Source organism: Hirundo rustica, chromosome 22, assembly GCF_015227805.2.
Source record: "Hirundo rustica isolate bHirRus1 chromosome 22, bHirRus1.pri.v3, whole genome shotgun sequence".
Classification (NCBI taxonomy): Eukaryota; Metazoa; Chordata; class Aves; order Passeriformes; family Hirundinidae; genus Hirundo; species Hirundo rustica.
The window spans coordinates 5,827,536-5,846,189 of NC_053471.1; the positions used below are offsets into that span (position 1 = coordinate 5,827,536).

The following is an 18,654-nucleotide window of genomic DNA, read 5'->3' on the forward strand; positions in this document are numbered from 1 at the left end:
CCCCCGCGCCGCCGCCTCGGCCAATCAGCGCCGCGTCCGCCGCCCGCCGCGCCCGCGGGCCAATCCCCCTCGCGTGCGTCACCGCGGCTCGGCCAATGCGCGCGGGGTGCGCGAGGGCCGGCGAGCGGCGCAGGCGCGCAGGGGGCGCCGGGCGCTGTGAGGGGCTGCGGCCGGCCTGCGTGAGTTTGCGGCGCTTTGGGTGGTTTTATGCGGTTTTTCCCTGTGGTTTTGTGCTTTCTTTCGCCTCTTTTTGTGCGTTTCTGCACGTGCTCTCCCGGCTCTCAGCGGTGGCGGTGGATATCGTAGCCGAACGGGGCCCGTTTCCCGCAGGTTGTTGTTTATCGCCTCACCCGGGTTTTCTGTCTCTTCTCAGGAAAAAGTTTGGCCTCTGCTCGAGTCTCCGGCCGGATCCTGGAAAACGGTTGGGATGGCGCCTGTAAAACCAGCGAAATCCTCTCTTTTTGTTCCCCCCGCGGATCTGCTGCTGGAGTAATTTTCTGTGCGGGTTCGGGACGTGGAGTGGGGTAAAAATGCCTGAGATCAAAGTCACTCCCTTGGGTAAGCCCAGCCTGAAATTGTCTTGAAATACAACCAAAAACCTGTGGGACTTTGGAATTTAGGGTGATACCGCTGGAGCACTGTGATGTGATGATTCCTGTCAGCATCTCTCCGCCCTCCTTGGTTTTTCCAGTGACAGTTATAACTATTTGGATTAATTAATTAATCAGGTTTAATGAATTCATTCTGGTAAAGGCACTGTGGTAGAATAGGAAGAAAATATTTCTCGTTTTTCCATGTTTAATCTGTTTTTTTCCCTGGGTTCTGCAGCGAGAGGGCAGAGGATGAGCAGCACTTCTTTATCCTCACGGATAATTGTCAGGCTTGGTGTGGGTTTAACTTAATGAAGCTTAATGAGGGCAGAGCAGCTGGAAACTGAGCTCGAATCCTTGCCAGAGAAAGGATTCTTTTCTCTCCCTTGAAACTGCAATTGCAGGAAGTTTGTGCAGACTTTACCTGCTTTTCTTTTGAAAGAGTTGCAGCTTTTCTCAGACGTGTTTCACCGGTGTTTTGCTGGTGTTTTATTGCTGTTTTGCTGGTATTTTACTGATATTTTGCTGGTGGTTTATTGCCGTTTTGCTGGTGGTTTGATGGTGTTTCATTGGTATTTTACTGGTGTTGTTTTGCTGGTGTTTTGTTTTACTGTTGTGTTGCTGCTGTTTTGCTGTGTCCAGGTGCTGGGCAGGACGTGGGCAGGAGCTGCATCCTGGTGTCCATCGCTGGCAAGAACGTGATGCTGGACTGTGGGATGCACATGGGCTACAACGATGACGTGAGTGTCTGAGTGTCCCCTGCGCCAGCTGCCGCCATCCCCTCCTGTCCTGCTGGAGCCCAGGGCATTCCTTTGGCTGCCCTGGAGGGTCAGGGACCTGGGCAGCGGGGTCTGGGACCCTGGCCCAGAGCTCAGAGAGACACTGGCTTTGATCTCAGTCCATGGGAAAAACTTCCTCACTGAGAGAAGGTTTACAGGCCACAAGAATGTGAAAATCAGTAGTTTAGCTTATCACAGGGTGAGAAAATAGTAATTTTAGGTTCCTAGCATTGAAGTGAATGGGGACAAGATGGAGAATCTGGGGCGTTGTCTCCTTCTTCTTCTCCTTCTCCTTCTCCTTCCCTCACTCCATTGCTGCATTGACGTGGCACAAAGTAGTTAGTGAGGATTGGGTCAGAGTAAAGATGACCTTTTTAGTAATAGTGATAGACATTGGTAAGAAATAGTAAACAAGAAATACGTAGTAATTAGTATAAAAGATAAGGACAGCCCAGCTCGGGGGGAGACGTGAGGAATCCATGCAGCTGCGAACATCTTGTCGGACTCCGAGAAAATTGTAAGATAAGAAACAATAAACGAAGTATGCAACATTGAAAAATCTAAGCCTGAGAACTCCGTCTCTTCCTTTGGCTTGGCTCGGAGCTGTGCAGGGGAGCAGAGGACCCTGAAACCACCTGAATGGCGGGGAAAGCCCCCGACACTGTCCCACGCTTTTTGGGAATCTTTGGGAGCATTTCTGGGCTCCTCTCTCTGTCTGGACTCTGCCAGAGCTGCTCTTTCCCCTTCAGAATTCTCCCTTCCTGCCCAAAACGTCCCTCCCCTCGTGTATTCCACGTCCAGCCCTCCTCTCCCTGGCTGGTGGATTTTGGAAATGTTTATTCATTGCTCCGTTCCAGGTGGGTTTGGACTCTCTGGGTTCCCTGTGAGCAGGATTCCTGTCCTCAGCTTTGGGGCAGTTCATTCCACGGGGGATCCTCACCACGTTTCTGATGCTCCGGGGGCACAGAAGGAAACTCCTGGGTTTGGAGGAAAGGAACACTGGCACAGATATTCTGTAGGATTTAATTCAAGCAGCAAATGTGCTGTGACAGGGAAGCTTCTGGGGCACCCTCGGAGCCAGGACGTGTTCAGCACCTGTTTGACCTGGAAGATAAAATCATTTATTTATGAAAGGGTCACTTCTCTGTCTGTCCCCTCCTTTCTGCCTCTCCTTGCACACAAAAGCTGCTGGAGAGGGCTCAGCACATTCCCAGAGTCCCAGGCCCTTCCCTCCATGGATTTGTTTGGATCACTGATGCTGGTGCTGCCTGCAGAGCGCTCAGCACATTCCCAGAGTCCCAGACCCTTCCCTCCATGGATTTTTTTTGGATCACTGATGCTGGTGCTGCCTGCAGGGTGCTCAGCACATTCCCAGAGTCCCAGACCCTTCCCTCCATGGATTTGTTTGGATCACTGATGCTGGTGCTGCCTGCAGGGCGCTCAGCACATTCCCAGTGTCCCAGACCCTTCCCTCCATGGATTTGTTTGGATCACTGATGCTGGTGCTGCCTGCAGGGTGCTCAGCACATTCCCAGTGTCCCAGGCCCTTCCCTCCATGGATTTGTTTGGATCACTGATGCTGGTGCTGCCTGCAGGGTGCTCAGCACATTCCCAGTGTCCCAGACCCTTCCCTCCATGGATTTGTTTGGATCACTGATGCTGGTGCTGCCTGCAGGGTGCTCAGCACATTCCCAGTGTCCCAGACCCTTTCCTCCATGGATTTTTTTTTGGATCACTGATGCATTCCTGATGGATTTCCTCTTTCCCTGTGGCTGCAGAGGCGCTTCCCTGACTTCTCCTACATCACCCAGAACGGAAGGCTGACCGATTTCCTGGACTGTGTCATCATCAGGTGAGGCCCTTTCCTTGTCCCAGCCCTTTTTGTGCTCTCCCTGCCCTCCCAAACCCTTCCCAAGCCCAGCCCCTCAGATTTTAGCTGCTTTTTCCCACATCCTGCAGAGAGCATCTGGGAACCACCCAAGCTCAGTTCTGCACAACCATTGTGGGGTTTTGTGGGTTTTTTGGGTCTTGTTTTTGTTTTGTTGGGGTTTGTTTTGTTTTGTTTTGGGTTTTTTTTGGTTTTTTTGTTTGTTGGTTTGGTTTGGTTTTGGTGGGTTTTTTTTGTTTGTTTGTTTGTTTTGTTTGTTTGGTTTTTGTTTGTTTGTTTGTTTGGTTTTTTTTTAAATTTTATTTTATTTTATTTTTGCAGCCACTTCCACCTGGACCACTGTGGGGCTCTGCCCTATTTCAGCGAGATGGTGGGCTACGACGGCCCCATCTACATGACCCACCCCACCAAGGCCATCTGCCCCATCCTGCTGGAGGACTACAGGAAAATCACCGTGGACAAGAAAGGGGAAACCAACTTCTTCACCTCCCAGATGATCAAAGACTGCATGAAGAAGGTGGTGGCTGTGCACCTCCACCAGACGGTGCAGGTGAAGAGGGGCTTTGCTGGTGCTGCAAGAGGCAAAGAAACCCAAAACCCCTCAGGTTTAATTGGGAATCTTGGCATTAATGCAGGGGTTTGCTGTTGGGGCAGGTGGATGAGGAGCTGGAGATCAAGGCCTACTATGCAGGGCACGTGCTGGGAGCTGCCATGTTCCAGATCAAGGTCGGCTGTGAGTCCGTGGTGTACACTGTGAGTATGGCCAGGTTTGGGGTCATTTCCCTCCTTCTGTCTGCAAACATCCCCAGATGTTTACAGATCCCTCCTGTGGCTCAAAAAACATCTCCGGGTTTCTCTTGTCCCCTCAGGGTGATTACAACATGACACCAGACAGACACCTGGGGTGAGTAAAAAGCTGAATTTCTGTCAGTGTGGAGGATTTGTGACTGGAGGATTTCAGCACAGCTGCTGTTAATAGTAGGGGCTTATCAACTTTAATTCCCTGGAATATTTAATGACATCTCTGCTGGAAATAGAAATGCAGTTCTGAATTGTGAGAGTGAAGATACTTACATTAAACCTGCCAGCTAGACCTTAATGTCATCTGAATATTCACATTCATCTGTTTTTAGTAGTTGGACTTCGATCTTTGGAATGGTTTTTCACGGTGTTTTTGCTTTCTGAGAGATTATTAATCACAGACTTCCACACTCATGTTACAATATTACGAATCTGTCGTATCTGTATTTCCACTGGCATATGTGAGAGATTTATAACATCCCTGCTATCCAGGTGATATATATATTTTATATATAAATATATTTTTATTTATATATTACATATATATTTAATGCAGTAAGTGTTTGATAATGCAGTAGATATTTTGATATGATAATAGCCTGGATAAATGTTGATTTCCAAGGTCTGTAATTCCAGTTTTGAGCTGGACTAATTTAAAGGAAGCTGCCACAGAATTCCCAAGGCTTGCTTTATTCCCATTTCCCGTGGGCACAGCGAACATTCCCCAAGCCAGCTTGGAGACCTGGAGATGAAAAACTCCAGGAACCATTTCCTGAGGGGACTTTTGCCAGATTTGATTTGATTTGGGGTTGCAATTCCCTCTGCCCAGAGCTGCCTGGATTGATAAATGCCGCCCCGACCTGCTGATCAGCGAATCCACCTACGCCACCACCATCCGGGATTCCAAACGCTGCAGGGAGAGGGATTTCCTGAAGAAAGTCCACGAGACCGTGGAAAGAGGAGGGAAGGTACAGTGGGAGATTCGCTGCTCTGGACACCCTGATTTCAAATCCTCCAGCAGAGGAGATCCCCTCAGCGTGGGGAATTTCTCTCCTGGAGAGAGGAGAGAGAACACGCACAGAGCTGTGCCTGTGCCTTTCATTCCAAGCTGCAAAACCTTCCTGGGGATTGAGGGGGTACCAGGAAGTGAGAGGGGTTTGTTGAGAAGTAACAGCCACAGAGCATTTGGTGCTGTTTGGATTTCTCACACTCTGAATTCCGTCTCTCTTCCAGGTTCTCATCCCGGTTTTTGCCCTTGGCCGTGCCCAGGAGCTTTGTATTTTATTGGAAACTTTCTGGTGAGTGCAGCCTGGCCGTGTCCCAGCTGCTTTTTGGGATCCTTTGTGTCTGATGAGAGCTGAAAATGGCAGGAATTTGTCTGGGGTGAGAAAGGGAAGGGCACTAACACCTGTGTGGGGGTGAAGCATTAAAATATTGATTTATAGCTCCTGAAAACTGGGAAATACACCCCCAAAAAAAACCCCCTTGGGACACTCCCCAGCTTCATGGATGGCCAGGATTTACTTTGCCCCTCACAGCTCCCTTCTTTTGCAGGGAAAGGATGAACCTGAAAGCTCCAATTTACTTCTCCACGGGCCTGACAGAGAAGGCCAACCATTACTACAAACTCTTCATCACCTGGACTAACCAGAAAATCCGGAAAACTTTTGTGCAGAGGAACATGTTCGAGTTCAAACACATCAAAGCCTTCGACAGAGCCTTCGCAGACAACCCAGGGCCCATGGTGGGTGCCTGTGGCTGAGGGACTGGGGCTCTGGGAGCTCTTTTATTCCAGTGGGATCCCAAATCCTGGTGGGAAAATCCTCCTGAGCATCCTCCAGCCCGTCAATCCCGCCTAAAAACCTCTGGTGGCCAGGCTCTCCCTGGAAAAATTAAATCTCTTTCTGGTTTTATTTCATTAAAAGGTGAAACACCCAGAGAAAATTAAAATTTTGCCTGTTCATGTCATTTACAAATCCTGATTGGAGCCAGGATTTTATTTTCCACGCAGTTTTTGGTTGCTGCTTTAATTCTGGGTGGTTGATTTTGGGACCATTAAAAAAAAACCACCCAGAGTTTTTCAGAAATATTTCCTAAAACAGGGAATATTGTTTTTATTTCCTAAAACAGTGGGAATTTCAGGCAGGGTGGGAAGAAAATCAAATAGGAAAAAAAATCCCTATTTGTGCAGTGTTGGTGATTGGTGGATACTCTGCACAGATTTAGGATTTTTATAGAAATCATGGGGAAAAAAAGGGTTTTTGTACTGATTTATGGTACATCTTTGACTTCCAGGTGGTGTTTGCAACCCCTGGAATGCTCCATGCAGGACAATCCCTCCAAATCTTCAGGAAATGGGCAGGGAATGAGAAGAACATGGTAAGAAATTGGGGTTTTTTGGGTGATATTTTACATTTATCTGAATTACAAGTACTGAGATTGTAGCCAAGCTTTTCCTGAGGAGCTGGAATTCAGGGACACAAATCCTCTTTGAACCAGGACATCCAAGCTCTAAATTTGTGCCTTCCCTGCCAGACCAGATCCATGGAATTCCTGATTTTCCTGGTTTTTTTCCCCCCAGGTGATCATGCCTGGCTACTGCGTCCAGGGAACTGTGGGCCACAAGATCCTCAGTGGGCAAAGGAAGCTGGAGATGGAAGGAAGACAAATTGTGAGTTGCATTTTCAATTTCCAGCACTGAAAATACCTCAGAACAATCTTTGGATTTGGAGTTGCACTTGTGGGGTTTTTTCCCCCCTTTTGCTTTAGCAAAGCTTGGAGTTGTTTGGGATATTTTTTTTTTTTTCCTCTTTTGCATTGATTTCTGCCAAAAAAACTTAGAGGGGCCCTTTGCTTCTGCCATCAAAGCTTTAGGGGTACTTTATACTGTTTAATAACGAGGCCCCATGAGGCAAATAGGTAAATCTGATCTATTTTTAAGCAGATTTGGATAATAAATCACAATTTTGCTTTGTTCACGTGACAAATACCGGCTGAAACGGGGCAGCTGGAGCCTTGGATCACGACAGCTTTTTATCAAGGCAATTCAGTTTTTCTCTTCCCTCCTTTTAATAAATCCAGAGGGGTCTGGGTGTGTTCCAAAGGAATTCCCAGTGCCCTGAGCCCGTGCTCTGCCCCTCGCAGCTGGAAGTGAAGATGCAGGTGGAGTACATGTCCTTCAGTGCCCACGCCGACGCCAAGGGCATCATGCAGCTGATCCGCCAGGCTGAGCCCAGGAATGTGCTCCTGGTCCACGGCGAGGCCAAGAAAATGGAATTCCTGAAGCAGAAAATCGAGCAGGAATTCCGTAGGTATCCGTGGGAGGGGAGGCAGTGGCGCCAGAGCTGGAGAATCCCACTTTGGGCCCTCGGGGCGGTTAGGTGGGGTGGGAATTCACTCCTCCCCTCAAGGAAACCATGCCTCTAACACCTTAATGAACACTAATTAAGCTCAGTTAATTGCAGTGACCCCCTTGGACATGGATTTGGGTTGTTTTGTGCATTCCCAGCTGCTCCAGGGGGGGCTGACAGGAGATTTTTCCCAAGGTATCCACAGGAGAGGAGAGAATGGCGCCAGAGCTGGAAAATCCCACTTTGGGCCCTCGGGGCGGTTAGGTGGGGTGGGAATTCACTCCTCCCCTCAAGGAAACCGTGCCTCTAACACCTTAATTAACACTAATTAAGCCCAATTAACTGCAGTGATCCCCTTGGACATGAATTAGGATCGTTTTCCGTGGCAGAGGAGGCAATGGCATCAAAGCCTTAAAATCGCATTTTTGAGCCCTCAGCACAGTTTGGGGTGGCATTCACACCTCCCCTCCAAAAACTGCTGCCTGTAACACCTTAATTACCGCTAATTAAGCCCAGTTAATTGCAGTGACCCCCCCTCCTGGAGCTGAAGTTTTGTTGCTGCTGTTCCCTTTGCAGATGTCAGCTGCTTCATGCCAGCCAATGGAGAGACCACCACCATCCTCACCAACCCCTGCATCCCTGTGGACATCTCCCTGGGCCTCCTCAAAAGGGAAACAGCCATAGGTGACGCTGCCCACCCCCACATTTGCCTGGTTTTTATAGTGCTGGTGTTGGTAGAAAGCTGTACATTTATATTTAATAACGTTTAAATTCAGCGGGCACACCCTGCCTGGGTTGCTGCCCCTGTGTGCTCCGTTTGGGAAAGCTGGAATTGCTTTTATAAACTTTTTTAGGCTTTTAGAATTTAGAATTTTAGAAAAACAACCTAATTCTTACCTCAGGAAGTGCTCTGGGAAGAGAGGGAGTTGCTCTGTATCACTAAATATTATTTCCTGAGGCCTCAATATTTCTGATAATGGTTAAACACCGCTGATGCTTTGAACAGAGGAGAAGAAAGGTGTAAAAATTCACTGTCTGAACCTCAGCAGCTCCTCAGAGCCTCGGTCCTAGGGCAGTTTGGGGTGAAAAAGCAGCACCTCAGGAGTTTTTCTCGCCCTGGCCTTGCTGCAGGTCCTTTGCCAGATGCCAAGAAGCCGAAGCTGATGCACGGCACGTTGCTCATGAAGGACAACGTGAGTAAAAGCGTCCTTGTGCTTGTCTTGTGTCCTCTCAGGGTGTTCTTTGTGTCCTCTCAGGGTGTTTTGAGGCCTCTGAGGCTGTTTTGAGGCCTCTGAGGTTGTTTTATATGCCATTTCAGGGTGTATTTTGTGTCCTCTGTCTTATGTGTCCTCAGGGGTTTTTTGGGCCTTCTGAGGCTGTTCTTTAATATTCTCTGAGGCTGTTTTTTGGGCCCTCTGAGGCTGTTCTTTAATATTCTCTGAGGCTGGTTTTTGGGCCCTCTGAGGCTGTTCTTTAGTATTCTCTGAGGCTGTTTTTTGTGCCCTCTGAGGATGTTTTTTAGTATTCTCTGAGGGTGTTTTTTGTGCCCTCTGAGGCTGTTTTTCGGTATCCTCTGAGGTGGTGTCATATTTTAGCTGTACAAATCACCCAAATCACAATGAGCGGTTCTGCTCCCTCGCAAAGAACACGCCTCATCCTCAACCTCGCCTTTATTTTCAAACATCACTCCCTTGCCAGAGGTTAAACCATCTCCCAGAGACCGACCTGATGATGTTAATTACTGATTTATTATGAATTGGGTGGATGTTTTGTCCCAGCCTCGGCTCTCCCTTCACCGCGCTCCAGCACGGGAAGGGAACGACCTTCCCTGCTCCCCCGGAGGCCAGGGCAGGAGCACGGCTCCACAGAGCTCAGGTGAGCTTTTCCATGGGTTTATCCCTTTTTTCCCCGCAGAGTTTCCGGCTGGTTTCCCCCGAGCAGGCGCTGAAGGAGCTGGGGCTGGCGGAGCATCAGCTGCGCTTCACGTGCCGCGTGCACATCCAGGACCCGCGCAAGGAGCACGAGACCGTGCTCAGGGTCTACAACCACCTCAAGGGGTGAGCCCTGCCTCCCTGGGACAGTTCATCTGCTTTGCTCCCAGAGCTGGGCTTAAATGCTCCAGTGACACGGGTTTGGTGTTGGGGCTCAGATGTTTGGTAATTCTTAACCTCTGTTACGGTCTCACAAGCTGTGAGTTCTGGCTGACAAAGGGAAAAACGGCTCTGGCTCTATCTCTTTCCAAGGTCTTTTAAACACAAACTGTCCAATTATGAGATGACACCTAAATTATTTTTACTTTTAACCCAATAACCAACCACCTATGGCCCACAATGCGGATTTTTCTACCCAATTACAAAATCCCATCCAGACCCATGGAGAAGAAGGTGAAAAAGAAGGACTCAGCCTCTGCCCTAAATCCTCCACCTTGCTTTCTATCTATTACTATATTCTAAACCCTTAAACTCTGAGTTTCCCACCCTGTGCTGTCACACACTCCTGTTTAACTCCACACCCACAATCCCAGCGCTGTCACTCCATTTTGGGAGCATTTTCCATGGCCTCAGGTCAATGCAGTGTTCTCTTGGGGGTCAGAGCCTGGCAGCACAGAAAGTCTGAAATCCTCAGTGCCCAGGGTTCCACCACCTGGGAAGGGTTTTTAATCCCTCAGGAACGATGGAATTGATTTTTTTATCCCCCAGGATGGAGTTGGTTGTTCCAAATCCAGGCAGGTTTGAGCTTTGGGAATTCCTCTGAGCTGGAAGTTGTTTTTCCCTCGGTGCAGCTGCTGCGTGCTGAGTTCTGTGCTCAGAACAGGGCTCAGACTGGAGCTGTAGAGCCCATTTTAAACTCTGCAGGAATCATGTCTGCAGGAATTCCTCAGCAGAACAAGCTGTGGATCAGCCCCTTTCCCCTTCCCTGGGCTCACACACAGCCAAGAGAGGAACAGGCTGGGATTTGGGATGAACACCCAGCACCCCAAATGAATCCCCTCTCCTGTGTCTGCAGGATCCTGAAGGATTACTCAGTGCAGCATCTCCCTGATGGCTCCATCACCGTGGAGTCCATCCTGATCCAGGCCACGGCGCACTCGGAGGATCAGGGAACCAAAGTCCTGCTCGTGTCCTGGACCTGGCAGGTGAGAATTCCTCATTTCTGACCTGAATTCCTCCCATCCCAAACCATTCCTTCCATCCCAAACCCCTCCTGCACTGGGAATTCCTCATTTCTGACCTGAATTCCTCCCATCCCAAACCCCTCCTGCACTGGGAATTCCTCATTTCTGACCTGAATTCCTCCCATCCCAAACCCCTCCTGCACTGGGAATTCCTCATTTCTGACCTGCCTTCCTCCTCTGGCTTTGAATTTGGAAGATGAGGGGAGTCCCTGCTGTTTTCTGCCCATTTGGGGTGGAGTGGAAATGGTTTTCCAGGAGCTCTCTGGGTCACTGGAGCAGAGAACTTCTGGGGTAATTAATTCCACTTAATTCAGTCCTCTCTGTGTTTTTGAGCTCTGCTGAGTATTTCACGCTGCATTTCTTACCTGGCAGATTTAGAACAAGTAGAGAACTATTTCTGATCTTAACATTCCTTGATTTGACATCCCATCATCTTCACTTTCTGTGGCTGGGTTATGAAACTCTTGACAGCAACGCCTTTGGAAGGCAAAGCAATAAAATCAGTTTATTCCTTGATTCGGGCAAAAATGGGGCTTTTCCTCAAAGGAAACCCCTCAGGTCCTTTGAGAAATGGGAGTTTCCCACCAGTCGTTTGTAAGAACAGCCAGAACTGGATTTGTGCATTGTTTCAGTTTTTAAAAGCAGCTCACATGAAATCTTCTCTCAGCCCATTTCTGGCTACCACAATTGAATTTACTGCCCCAAAAATGAGACAATCAAAGGGAGATTTTTTTGCTCTCATCCTCTTTCTGTTTATCCCTTTTAGGATGAGGAGCTTGGCAGTTACCTGACGTCCCTCCTGAAGAAGGGGCTGCCCCAGAGCACCCCCTGAGAGCAGAGCCCAGCCCAGGGTGGGTCCCAGAGTCAGATTTTATTTTGTTTACATTGTCAATGCTTTTTTCTGCTTGGTTTTAATAAAAGAATTCCAGTGATTGTCCAACTCCTGCAGTGACAGTCACCAGCACTGGGATTTTGCTCCTTGTAAAAAAAAAACAGCCAGGGAGTCAAGAACTTGTGTTGAAACAGAGCTGAGGAGCAATTTTTGAGTTGTTTACACCTTAAAGTAAAAGTTTCTCAGTGTTTGCTCCTCCCACAGCTGATTTCCCTTAAAATCCCCTCAGTGCTGCCTGAAACAATTAAAATTCAAAGCATAAAAGCGTCACAGAAAGTTAAAACCCCCCTAAATGTGCTGATAGCCAAGCAGGAAAACTTCTTTAATTCCCCCTCCTTCCCTCAGGGCCAGCTGCAAGCAGCCTCCAGTCCAGGTTTTTACCTTTTTCCACAAAGATTGTGCTTGGCTGATAAAACCCAGCTCCCCTCCAGGGCTTGGGAGGATTTTTTGCAGAAATGGGATAGAAATTGCGATTTCTGCTAAAGGTAAAGGATTATTTTGGGCTGCTGCTGCCTCTGAGGCTCTCTCGGTGCCGGGATCTTCACCCAACCTCTCCCAGGGAATTTAGAAAAGCTGGAGCTGATTTTCTCACCAAGATTTAAAAATTGCTTTGAGCTGAGAGCAAATCAGAGAAAGGGAGAGGCCAGAGGCCACCTTGGGGTTTTAATAGTAATTAATGAGGTGTCCAATTAAGGACAAGCACCTGGCACAGGAAATTCAGCTTCTGTTCATCTGCTGCTCTCAGCCCTTCACAAAGTTCTGGGGTGATGTTTGAAGGAGCAGAACTGAGCCTCTTACACCCGAACCCCCACATCCTCTGCAGTAAACTCGGTTCTAAGCAGGTTTTAAGCCAGGCCTGTGGTTTTCTGGTGCCTCAGAAGCCTCCCACAAATGAAATAAATCCTGCCCAGAGTCTGAGAGGGGAAGGAAAGTCAGCAGTTCTCAGCAGCCACGTGGGGTCTGTGAGCACAAGAAGAGGGGTGAGGAGAGGTCAGAAAATTGTGTTTATAGCAGCAAATGTCAGTGGAAAAAAAAGAACTTTGGACATTTCGAGACCACACAGTGCAAAGAGCAGGGCTGAGTGCGTGGGGAGCGTGTTTACAGCTGGCTGGTAAATCCTGGGATTTATCAAATGTCTGCTCCCTGCTCAACGTCCGTGAATCAGCGTCCAGCTCGGATCCACAGCCTGCAGATCCTGGAATCCTCCTCGGGAAGCCAAGGCAGGATGAGAAGCCCCTATTTGGCTGTGGAATGTGGGCAGCAGCCTGGGAGGGAGCAGGAGAACAGGGAGAAGCCCAGCAGGACTGCCTGGATCCAGAAATTCCCTGGATTTCCTTCAATCCCCCCCTTCCTGGGATGTGCTACTTCCCAGGAAACAGCCCCAGGTTCTCCCAACCCCGAAATTCCACAGACTGAGCCCAAAACCTCCCTGAACACAAAGCCAGGAGTGCTCTATCCAAGGCTCCAGCTCCCCCAAGGATTTTCCCAATTTTCTGATCAAAATCTCCACCTGCTTTAATCTAATTTTTCTGATGGAAATTTCCATCTGCAAGGGGAAAAAAAAAAAAAAAAAAAAAAAAAAGGAGTTTTTAAGGAAATAATCAGGAAGATCAGCTCTGGCTGTACTTGGAGTGGATCAGTTGATTCCAGCCCCGTGGATTTTCCTCTCCACGCCTCTGCCCGGGTTTGTAGTCCCAGGAAGGGTCCCCAAAATTGCGGTCACAGATGGTGAACACCCTCTTAGGCCTGAGGCTGAGCCTGAAGGGGCAGCGCCAGGACCTGCTGGAGGACTGGAAGCGGTACAGGAGGGGGTTCAGGCAGCAGCTGCAGCTGGCCAGCGCCTCGGTCACCCTCCGGATTTGGGGGATCCCCCGGCCGCCCGGCAGCACCTGCAGCAGCTGGCTGAGCTGCTGGGGCAGGAAGCAGAGGGCACAGATGCCCAGCACGATGGAGACGGTGCCCAGCGCTTTCCTCCTGGCGCCTCTGCGCCCGCGCCGCCACACGCTCCAGGCCGCCAGCGGCAGCCCCAGCAGGATGACGCCGAACGGCACCAGCACCCCAAAACCCAACGCCAGCGCGGTGAGAGGAGCCGTGGGACCAGCCCAGCTGGCGGGGAAGCTCCCAAAGCAGCTCCTCGCGCCCGCGCTGCGCAGCGCCGGGGGCACGGTGCCAGCCAGGGCCAGCAGCCACAGCGCCGCGGCCGCCAGCGCGTAGTGAGCGGCCCGCAGGCGGACGGAGGCCAAGGGGTGCAGCGCTGCCAGCCACGCGTCCGCGCCCAGGCAGCCCAGAAAGGCGACGCTGAGCCAGGTGTGGAGCGAGGAGACGGCCCCGGAGAGCTTGCAGGCCGTGTCCCCAAAGCTCCAGGCGTCCCCGAGCAGCTGGGAATGGATGTGGAGGGGCAGCACAGCGAGGAACAGGGCGTCCAGCAGGCCCAGGTGCAGCAGCAGGACGTAGGAGTGGGACAGCGGCTTCGCCCTGCAGGAGAGCAGGGACAGCGACAGGGCACTGCCCGCCAGCCCCAGCACCAGCACCAGGCTGTAGCTGGCAGCAAACAGGGAATGCTGCAAATCTGCTCCCAGAACGCCTCCTGAGCTGGCTTCGGGCACGTTGGAAATCAGGAGATCTGTCCCGTTGGAAATCAGGAAATCTGCTCCCAGAACGCCTCCTGAGCTGGCATTTGTCATGTTGGAAATCAGGAAATTTGTCCCGTTGGAAATCAGGAGATCTGTCCCGTTGGAAATCGGGAGATCTGCTCCCAAAACGCCTCCTGAGCTGGCATTTGTCATGTTGGAAATCAGGAAATCTGTCCCGTTGGAAATCAGGAAATCTGTCCCGTTGGAAATCGGGAAATCTGCTCCCAAAATGCCTCCTGAGCTGGCATTTGTCATGTTGGAAATCAGGAAATCTGTCCCGTTGGAAATCGGGAAATCTGCTCCCAAAACGCCTCCTGAGCTGGCATTTGTCATGTTGGAAATCGGGAAATCTGTCCCGTTGGAAATCAGGAAATCTGCTCCCAAAATGCCTCCTGAGCTGGCATTTGTCATGTTGGAAATCAGGAAATTTGTCCCGTTGGAAATCGGGAAATCTGCTCCCAGCTCGCCTCCTGAGCTGGCTTCGGGCACGTTGGAAATCGGGAAATCTGTCCCGTTGGAAATCGGGAAATCTGTCCCGTTGGAAATCAGGAAATCTGCTCCCAAAATGCCTCCTGAGCTGGCATTTGTCATGTTGGAAATCGGGAAATCTGTCCCGTTGGAAATCGGGAAATCTGTCCCGTTGGAAATCGGGAAATCTGCTCCCAAAACGCCTCCTGAGCTGGCATTTGTCATGTTGGAAATCAGGAAATTTGTCCCCTTGGAGCCTCCCTCAGGCCAGGAAATCCCTGCCATGGTTCCCGTTGGAGAATTATTCCCTTCAGGAATTTTTCCCTTCACGTGGGGTGAAGTCTCGACTCACCCCTCGCTCCTGGAGTTTTATTTCATCCCCTGTGGGTGGGAGCTGAGGTTTCACCCCAGGGCGATGCTCTCCCTGCCCAGGTCTGTGGGTCAGAGCTTGGGGGCTTCAGAGGGGAAGCAGTGTCCCTAAAAAAGAAAAAAATAAACCATGGAAACCACAAATATTTGATTTTTTTTCCCTCCCCCCAGTGGACAGAGCCTTTAGCGGCATTAAGATCATCCCAAGGTGACAACGCTGAGGAGCTGATGGCGGGGGACAAAGGGCAATTTCCACACTGGGTGAATTTTCAGCGCCCTAAACCTTGTGTGCAGGGGGAAAGCAGCACTCACCTGCTCCGAAATCAGCTGAAGGACTGAGTTTTGTGTCAGAAACAGAGGAAAGGGGCGCTGCACAAGCAGAGCTCTCATCCAGGCCACTGCAGCAAGGAGCTGCACCCCAACACCGCAGCTCCCGTCAAAGAGAGGAGAAATCTGGGTGAAAAAAAATCAAATTGTGGCACCTAAAGAGAGCCCCGTGCGGGCAGGGAGGGACTGAAGGCACCCACGGTGTGCCCAAAGCGAGGCACAAGGGCTGGGGGTGCTTTCCAAAGGAAGCTCTGAACTCACACTTCCTCCCAAGAGCTGTTTATCTCAAAGTCAGAACTGCCCCAGATACACGAAATGTGAGAAAAGAGACAGAAAAAAATGAGAGAAACGTGAGAAAGGAGATAAAAACGGGGCAAAATCATGAGGAAAGAGACAAAAACATGAGAAAAGAGACACAAAAATGATAGAAACGTGAGAAAAGAGATAAAAATGGGGTAAAATCATGAGGAAAGAGACAAAAACGTGAGAAAAGAGACCTAAAAATGATAGAAACATGAGAAAAGAGATAAAAACAGGGCAAAATGAGGAAAGAGACAAAAACATGAGAAAAGAGACACAAAAATGATAGAAAGATGAGAAAAGAGATAAAAACGGGGTAAAATCATGAGGAAAGACACACAAACATGAGAAAAGAGACACAAAAATGATAGAAAGATGAGAAAAGAGATAAAAACGGGGTAAAATCATGAGGAAAGACACACAAACATGAGAAAAGAGACACAAAAATGATAGAAAGATGAGAAAAGAGATAAAAACAGGGTAAAATCATGAGGAAAGAGACAAAAACATGAGAAAAGAGAGAGAAAAAATAATAGATGAGATGAGAAAAAAACAGGATAAAATCATGATGAAAGAGACAAACATGAGAAAAGAACATGCAAAAAGAGAAAAAACATTAAAACCAGAAGAGATAGAAAAACTTGATAAAAATATGAGAAGAGACAAAAACATGAGAAAAACGTGAGGAAAGAGACAAAACTTGATAAAAACATGAGAAAAGAAACAAAAAAATGAGGAAAGACCATTAAAAAAGAGGAAAAGAAAGTATTTTCATTTAAAGCCCCCCGATCTCCATTTTCTGGACATTATTTCATTTAGCAGCACACGTAAAACATCAAAGTTCCCACTGGCGTTGGAGTTGATGAAATAATTACATTTTTTCATGTAAACCTGTAGCCGAGTCTCTGAACTTTGGTCAGTTGTGGGGGTTTTATTCTGATTTTTATTCTGATTTTAAAGCATCACTGTCACGATCTCCCCATGGAGGGGGTGCCCAAATTAAATCAACTGAAAAGGACCAATGATGCCACAATATAAACAGGAAAAGAATGGAAAAGTCGCTCTGATAATGAGGATTAATGAATATCAAAACTGTTTGGGCTTGGGAGATTGTGCAGAAATTCTGTGCTGAGGGTAAAATCATTACAGCTGTTTTTAACAGCTTTTATTATTACATTTATTATTATTGAAAAATGATTGTTATTACATTATTTTTAACAGCTGCTTTGGGATGTTAAAGAACAAAAAAAACCCCAAACCAAACCAAACAAAAAAAAACCCAACAACAACAAACAAAAAAAACAAACCCACAACCAACCAAAACCCACCCTCAATAGTTGTTTTTGCAGAGTCTGGCAGGTAATTTACTCCTGACTTCAGCTAAATTTGGTTTTTTGTTGGGCCAGAAGCTGAAGAACAACTGCAAAAACCTCGACTCCAGCTACTCCTGCGCTGTGGCTGCTCAGAAGGGGACAGACCTGAGCCTGCAGCTCGATGAAAACCCAACCCAAGGACGAATATTTCGTATTTCTGTGCCCTGTGAGGACTAAAATGATAAATTTGGGTGGAAGTTGGACTTACCAGAGCTCAGGCCAGGCGCAGGAGGAGACCCCGGGCTCCCCGGAGCTGTCGGCTCCGTCACTGCTGAGGGACACGAACCACAGGAAGCCACCAAGAGCTGCCACTGCGACGTCCCCCAAAGCGTGCAGGGAGCCCCGGCGGGGCTTTGGGGCTCCCCAAAAATCCCCCCAAAAGCAGCCCAGACCCCCCTGGAGCCAGCCCTGACCCGCTCCCAGCTGGGCCTGGAGCTGCAATCCCCATTTTCTCAAAGCACAACCAGACCCCCAACAGCTCCCAAGAGAGCAGAACTCCTCCAGAGCTGTGCTGGGAATGATTCCCTGAGGAAATAAAGAAAGTGGAGACACAAAAATCCCAGCCCTGAGGGGAAAAAAAGACAATGGAGGCACAAAAATCCCAGCCCTGAGGGGAAAAAAAGACAATGGAGGCACAAAAATCCCAGCCCTGAGGGGAAAAAAAGACAATGGAGGCACAAAAATCCCAGCCCTGAGGGGGAAAAAAAGACAATGGAGGCACAAAAATCCCAGCCCAGATCCTTCTGGAACCATCCCTGACCCTCTCCCAGCTGGGCCTGGAGCTGCATTCCCACTTTTCTCAAAGGCAGGAGAAATGGGAGGAAAATTCCCATTCTTCAGGAGAATTCCTGGCTGGAAACACAAATTCAGGTTGGGAACAGCTGGAAAATCCCAGGCCCCAAACAGCTCCAAGAGAGCAGAACTCCTCCAAGGCTGTGCTGGGAATGATTCCCTGAGGGAATGAAGAATTAGGAATAAAGAATAAAGGAATAAAGGAGCAGGAATCTCCTCTCCCCTTCCCCCCCCTGTCCTGTATTCCAGTCACTTCCTCACCAAACACCCAGGGATTCTGGAGGTTCTGGAGCCATTCCTGAGAAAAAAACCCCACAAGTTGCCCAATGTTGATTTTCTTGCCAGGGCAAGTGGGTGGTTAAAATGATTTTATTTTAAAATTATTTTACTATATATATTATACATATATATAATATACATATAATTACATATATTTTACATATACTACATAATAGTACAATACAATTATATAATATATGCAATTTTATATATGCTACAATGCATATATTATATAATGAGATTTCCTTTTTAAATGCTTTTATTTGAAATTAATCTGTTCTATATAATATATACCATAATAGATACTATATATTTTATATAGTATATATTTTTATAACATATACTATATATTATATAGATAATATACATAATACACATAATAATAGATGTGATTATATAAAACATATTTAACATAATGTGAGTACATTATATAATAATTAGAAGATTATTGTGCTTAAAAATATTTTTATTTTATTTCATTTGAAGACAAATACAAGCTGTCTGCTCCCTGCCGATGCCCTGGGAGAGCGACAAGCCCACCAGGAGCTGAAGGATGAAATCAAAGCCACCGGGAGATGTGGAAAGGAGAAAACCTGAGCACTCCCCAAGGCTTTTTCTGTAAACCCCTCCCCGAACAG

The 18,654-nt window shown here is 48.4% G+C and overlaps 1 protein-coding gene across 4 annotated transcripts; it reads left to right on the forward strand.

Moving 5' to 3' along the window:
- Positions 1-109: 109 nt before the first annotated feature.
- INTS11 (integrator complex subunit 11) lies at positions 110-18,654 on the forward strand. Of its 4 annotated transcripts, none has more exons than XM_040084390.2 (19): positions 115-199; positions 374-558; positions 1,233-1,330; positions 3,148-3,221; positions 3,579-3,807; positions 3,912-4,010; positions 4,127-4,161; positions 4,888-5,026; positions 5,292-5,356; positions 5,613-5,802; positions 6,354-6,437; positions 6,640-6,729; positions 7,203-7,365; positions 7,985-8,092; positions 8,540-8,601; positions 9,323-9,465; positions 10,415-10,544; positions 11,350-11,434; positions 18,503-18,654. In XM_040084390.2, exons 2-18 carry the CDS (start codon positions 531-533, stop codon positions 11,413-11,415), a joined length of 1,803 nt encoding a protein of 600 aa, XP_039940324.1. In that variant the 5' UTR covers positions 115-199; positions 374-530; the 3' UTR covers positions 11,416-11,434; positions 18,503-18,654. The 4 variants fall into 4 exon arrangements, with proteins under 4 accessions (XP_039940323.1, XP_039940324.1, XP_039940326.1 ...); XM_040084392.2 differs by lacking the exon at positions 18,503-18,654 and adding an exon at positions 16,979-17,556; XM_040084389.2 differs by lacking the exon at positions 18,503-18,654 and having other exon boundaries at positions 110-179; positions 11,350-11,523.

Coding starts and splice junctions, on each gene's coding strand:
- INTS11 (XM_040084389.2), top strand. CDS start 531: ATGCCTGAGATCAAAGTCACTCCCTTGG. Junction 4,011..4,126: donor GTGAGTCCGTGGTGTACACT/GTGAGTATGGCC, acceptor TTGTCCCCTCAG/GGTGATTACAACATGACACC. Junction 5,027..5,291: donor CCGTGGAAAGAGGAGGGAAG/GTACAGTGGGAG, acceptor TCTCTCTTCCAG/GTTCTCATCCCGGTTTTTGC.